The 6,000-nt window shown below is 31.8% G+C and overlaps 1 protein-coding gene across 1 annotated transcript in view; it reads right to left on the bottom strand.

Annotated features, from left to right (window-relative positions):
* Positions 1 to 539: 539 nt before the first annotated feature.
* The window catches only part of LOC139497637 (mucin-22-like), a 326,590-nt gene continuing 321,129 nt past the window's right edge, over positions 540 to 6,000 (bottom strand). The window contains exons 4-6 of the mRNA XM_071285886.1: positions 5,224 to 5,469; positions 2,457 to 2,702; positions 540 to 892 (exon numbers count right to left, since the gene is read on the bottom strand). Of these exons, the coding sequence (XP_071141987.1) occupies positions 540 to 892; positions 2,457 to 2,702; positions 5,224 to 5,469 (845 nt within the window). The remainder of the gene's footprint in view (positions 893 to 2,456; positions 2,703 to 5,223; positions 5,470 to 6,000) is intronic.

The following is a 6,000-nucleotide window of genomic DNA, read 5'->3' as shown; positions in this document are numbered from 1 at the left end:
CATGCAATCATTTTCCTCACATTTTAACGCAGTAATGAAAGAAAGCGTCAATGAACATCTTTCGTTCATTAATTTGGATAACGAAATTACGTAGATAGATGACTAAACAGACTAAACAAATTAATCCGTATGTACGTAAATTATTCGATCACCATATATACATGTATAAGATATAAGAATGCTAATGAGACAACTCTCCATCCAAGTCACACTTCTTGTTAAGTTATAACGACTTATGATGGAAGCATTTACATGTTGCAACTATTTTAGGGCAAAAGGAACGGAAAGATAAAAATGGAAGGTTAGAAATAAGACAAAACGAAGTAAATCAGAAACATCGAGGTATAAATTGTTGTTATTGCATCAAACGCAAACCTTGAATACGTTTCAACTTGGGGATATGTACAATGTATTACACTTACAGGTGATGCTAGAATGTTGAGACTTTAAAGTTTTTTATGGTTAAAATGATCGACATCAAAATAATCTCATTTATCGTAAAAAAAAGCAATTCTCAATCGACCCTCATTTAAATTTCTTTACTGAGGACAAGATATGAAACAGACTAATCTGGATTCGTTTTTGTATTCTATCTTTAGATTTAATGAATAATATTCGATCGACACTAGCCATATATGTGTAGTACCTCCAAGAATTGTCCAGTTCTTTTGTTGTGACGAAATTGTCGTCGCTTCTGTTGTTAGTATTGTAGTTTTTCCTGTTGAGGTAGAGGCTTCTTTCGTTGCCTTGCTAGTAATTCTATTTGTGACGGTTGATGTGTCACCAATCTCTGTAGAAGATGTTGTTGTCTGTTTTGTGGTTGACATATCTGATTCATATGTCCCGTCAGTTGTTCCGGATTCTACAGCGACCGCTGTTGTTGTAGACACGTCTATAAAAGTGATATTTATTCTATATTTTATTACTAGTTTCTGTCCAAATTACTTACATAGAAAATGTATATGCAACTATTGCTGTAACAAATATTAAAAAATAAAGCGATTTGGTATAACTGCCTATGAAACAAATATCCACCAGATATCAAATAAAGTAAATATAGACAATTAAAGGCAACCGCATGCCTCTCAACAATGAAAAATTCTATACCGAATAGTCGGTCAATTTGATTCAATACTTCATTATATATTCAATTTGATAAGCGTATTAGTTCACGATTTTTTTCATCCTTCCGTCTTTCTGAATGCACTATTTGCATTGTTATTCCTAACTTGTCAATACCATTACAATAATGTATGGTCAATTTACACTTTATTTGTTTCATTAACGGAACAAAGATGAAAGGGTGATGAAATCGATTAGAATAATATATTGTTAGATAACTATTATTATCTTAATTTTTATCTTAATCTATTAAAAGTGATATTTTTTGCCGACTTTTAACGGGAGTTTTTTAACTGTCACATCTTGATATACGACAAAATATTGCGAGAACATAAAGCCGTATTATTTGGGCTATTGAAATTATTTGTTCATTTTGATTTTTCTGTTACAAAATTGTGTCATCTTTTTATATCGCTTTGCTGAGATAAAGAGTTAAACATGTGGTCTATGTTTGTATAGAGTGATGTTTATATAATGTTTTAACAAGTATTTTTAACCCCGCCACATTATTTATGTATGTGCCTGTCCCAAGTCAGGAGCCTGTAATTCAGTGGTTGTCGTTTGTTTTCGAGTTACATATTTGTTTTTTGTTCATTTTTTATTTAAATAAGGCCGTTAGTTTTCTCGTTTGAATTGTTTTACATTGTCATATCGGGGCCTTTTATAGCTTACTATGCGGTATGGGCTTTGTTGACAGCCGTATGGTAACCTATTGTTGTTAATTTCTGTGTCATTTTGGTATCTTGTGAAGAGTTGTCTCATTAGCAATCATACCACACCTTCTTTTTATCAACAAATTAATCAGTATTTACGTAAATTATTCGATCACCATATATAATAGATATAAGAAGATGTGGTATGGGTGCCAATGAGACAACTCTCCATCCAAGTCCCACGTATTAAGGTATAACCACTTATGATGTAAGCATTGCCATGTTGCGATTATTTTAGCGCAAAAAGGACGGAGGGATAAAAGTGGAAGGGAGGAAAAAACACAAGACGAAGTAAATCAGAAACATCGAGGTATAAATTGTTGTTATTGCATCAAACGCTAACCTTGTATACGTTTTAACTTGGGGATATGTACAATGTATTACACTTGCAGGTGATGCTAGAATTTTGTTTCAATGAAATTAAAGATGTTTATGGTCAAAATGATCGACATCAAAATAATCTCATTTATCGTTAAAAAAAAAGCAATTCTCAATCGACCCTCATTTAAATTTCTTTACAGAAGACAAGATATGAAACAGACTAATCTGGATTCGTTTTTGTATTCTATCTTTAGATTTAATGAATAATATTCTATCAACATAGCCCTATATGTGTAGTACCTCCAAGAATTGTCCAGTTCTTTTGTTGTGACGAAGTTGTCGTCGCTTCTGTTGTTAGTATTGTAGTTTTTCCTGTTGAGGTAGAGGCTTCTTTCGTTGCCTTGTTGGTAATTATATTTGTGACGGTCGATGTGTCACCAATCTCTGTAGAAGATGTTGTTGTCTGTTTTGTGGTTGACATATCTGATTCATGTGTCCCGTCAGTTGTTCCGGATTCTACAGCGACCGCTATTGTTGTAGACACGTCTATAAAAGTGATATTTATTCTATATTTTATTACTAGTTTTTGTCCAAATTACTTACATAGAAAATGTAGATGCAACTATTGCTGTAACAAATATTAAAAAATAAAGCGATTTGGTATTACTGCCTATGAAACAAATATCCACCAGATATCAAATAAAGTAAATATAGACAATTAAAGGCAACCGTATGGCCCTCAACAATGAAAAATTCTATACCGAATAGTCGGTCAATTTGATTCAATACTTCATTATTAATTAAATTTGATATGCGTATAACTAGTAGTTCACGATTTTTTTTTTCATCCTTCCGTCTTTCTGAATGCACTATTTGCATTGCTATTCCTAACTTGTCAATACCATTACAATAATGTATGGTCAATTTTCACTTTATTTGTTTCATTAACGGAACAAAAATGAAAGGGTGATGAAATCGATTAGAATAATATATTGTTAGATAACTATTATTATCTTAATTTTTATCTTAATCTATCAAAATTGTTATTTTGTGCCGACTTTTAACGGGATTTTTTTAACTGTCACATCTTGATATACGACAAAATATTGCGAGAACACAAAGCCGTATTATTTGGGCTATTGAAATTATTTGTTCATTTTGATTTTTCTGTTACAAAATTGTGTCATCTTTTTATATCGCATTGCTGAGATAAAGAGTTAAACATGTGGTCTATGTGTGTATAGAGTGATGTTTACATAATGTTTTAACAAGCATTTTTAACACCGCCACATTATTTATTTATGTATGTGCCTGTCCCAATTCAGGAGCCTGTAATTCAGTGGTTGTCGTTTGTTTTTGTGTTACATATTTGTTTTTTGTTCATTTTTTATTTAAATAAGGCCGTTAGTTTTCTCGTTTGAATAGTTTTACGTTGTCATATCGGGGCCTTTTATAGCTGACTATGCGGTACGGGCTTTGCTCATTGTTGAAGGCTGTACGGTTGTTATGCCATGATTATTTGCAGTTTATTTTAATAATAACGTTCATTCATTCGTATTTCCCGGCGTATATTTTCCGCGAAACTAGGTCATACATGTTTTCAATTTTTGTACACTTACTTTTACATCGCTTTTATTTCTTATCTTCATCCTACAGTCATGCCTTAATTGCAAATGTACCCCATGCAAGCATAGTACAGCATACAGCTTGCACTTATATAATTTTTTAGTGTAACAAGAAAATATTTCGCTGTGCAATAGGTTAAAGGTACTTATTTTCAGTGAAATAAGTTCGAGCAGAACATTTTCATTAGTGATTCTTGAAAAATAATTTCGTGAAAAACTAATATCACAGGAACTTATTTCACCTTTTTTGAAATTTTAATATTGGAACAAAACTCATGGAGCTGTCATTTTTGTTCCGGAACTTATTTTACCTGAAGTTAAAAAATTAGTTCCGGAACAAATTTTATAGTGCTGGAACAAATTTTCTGTGATATAAGTTCCGATGGAACATATTTACTATGAAATTTGTTCCGACGAAACAAATGTCATGCCGGAACAAATATTTTATTACAATTACATTCCACGGAGGTTACATTTCGACGATATCGTCATTTATGAACCATAAAATGTATATCTAAAGATCGAAGTTGTACTCAAATTTAATGTTGACACCGATATCGATCCGTTGAATGTGGAATTTATTTTCAAAATTTATGTTTTTTTGAGAATTGGCCATTCCACGGAGATTACATGCTTAACAAGTCTCTACAGTTTTCAACTTTGCTTCCTTTTATCAGACTGATGTAACTTGGAATAAATGACCATAGTTATAAAGAAAATTATTTAGGGTAACCTTATGATCAAATTTAACTCATATTACACTCTATAGTGTACTAAATATTTTGTCCTGCTTGGTTTTTTATCCATCAACGGAAATTTCAGCTTTTCGAAGAAAACATTATGGACGGCCGGTACGATCACAATCGTTGTTCAATATGTACTAAACTTTATAAAAATAAAAAATATAGATAATAAAGGAATCTAAAATTCTCAGATATAACTATAACAAGCTAATGGTATATAACTGGAAGTCGTTAGGTTTGCTTTCTTACGGTGGGACAAATTAGAGCCAGTGTATAACGACTTATGATGTAAGCATTGCCATGTTGCGATTATTTTAGCGCAAAAGGGACAGAGAGATAAAAGGGGAAGAGAGGAAATAACACAAGACGAAGTAAATCAGAAACATCGAGGTATAAATTGTTGTTATTGCATCAAACGCTAACCTTGAATACGTTTTAACTTGGGGATATGTATAATGTATTACACTTGCAGGTGATACTAGAATGTTGTTTCAATGAAAATGAAGTTTTTTATGGTCAAAATGATCGACATCAAAATAATCTCATTTATCGTAAAAAAAAACAATTCTCAATCGACCCTCATTTAAATTTCTTTACAGAGGACAAGATATGAAACAGACTAATCTGGATTCGTTTTTGTATTCTATCTTTCGATTTAATGAATAATATTCGATCAACATAGCCCTATATGTGTAGTACCTCCAAGAATTGTCCAGTTCTTTTGTTGTGACGAAATTGTCGTCGCTTCTGTTGTTAGTATTTTAGTTTTTCCTGTTGAGGTAGAGGCTTCATTCGTTGCCTTGCTGGTAATTCTATTTGTGACGGTCGATGTGTCACCAATCTCTGTAGAAGATGTTGTTGTCTGTTTTGTGGTTGACATATCTGATTCATGTGTCCCGTCAGTTGTTCCGGATTCTACAGCGACTGCTGTTGTTGTAGACACGTCTATAAAAGTGATATTTATTCTATATGTTATTACTAGTTTCTGTCCAAATTACTTACATAGAAAATGAAGATGCAACTATTGCTGTAACAAATATAAAAAAATAAAGCGATTTTGTATAATTGCCTATGAAACAAATATCCACCAGATATCAAATAAAGTAAATATAGACAATTAAAGGCAACCGTATGGCCCTCAACAATGAAAAATTCTATACCGAATAGTCGGTCAATTTGATTCAATACTTCATTATTAATTAAATTTGATATGCGTATAACTAGTAGTTCACGATTTTTTTTTTTATCCTTCCGTCTTTCTGAATGCACTATTTGCATTGTTATTCCTAACTTGTCAATACCATTACAATAATGTATGGTCAATTTACACTTTATTTGTTTCATTAACGGAACAAAAATGAAAGGGTGATGAAATCGATTAGAATAATATATTGTTAGATAACTATTATTATCTTAATTTTTATCTTAATCTATCAAAATTGTTATTTTGTGCCGACTTTTAACGGGATTTTTTTA

Source organism: Mytilus edulis, chromosome 1 (genome assembly GCF_963676685.1).
Source record: "Mytilus edulis chromosome 1, xbMytEdul2.2, whole genome shotgun sequence".
Taxonomy (NCBI): Eukaryota; Metazoa; Mollusca; class Bivalvia; order Mytilida; family Mytilidae; genus Mytilus; species Mytilus edulis.
Note: the sequence above shows the minus strand (reverse complement) of the source record. Positions and strands in the feature narration are given on the sequence as shown.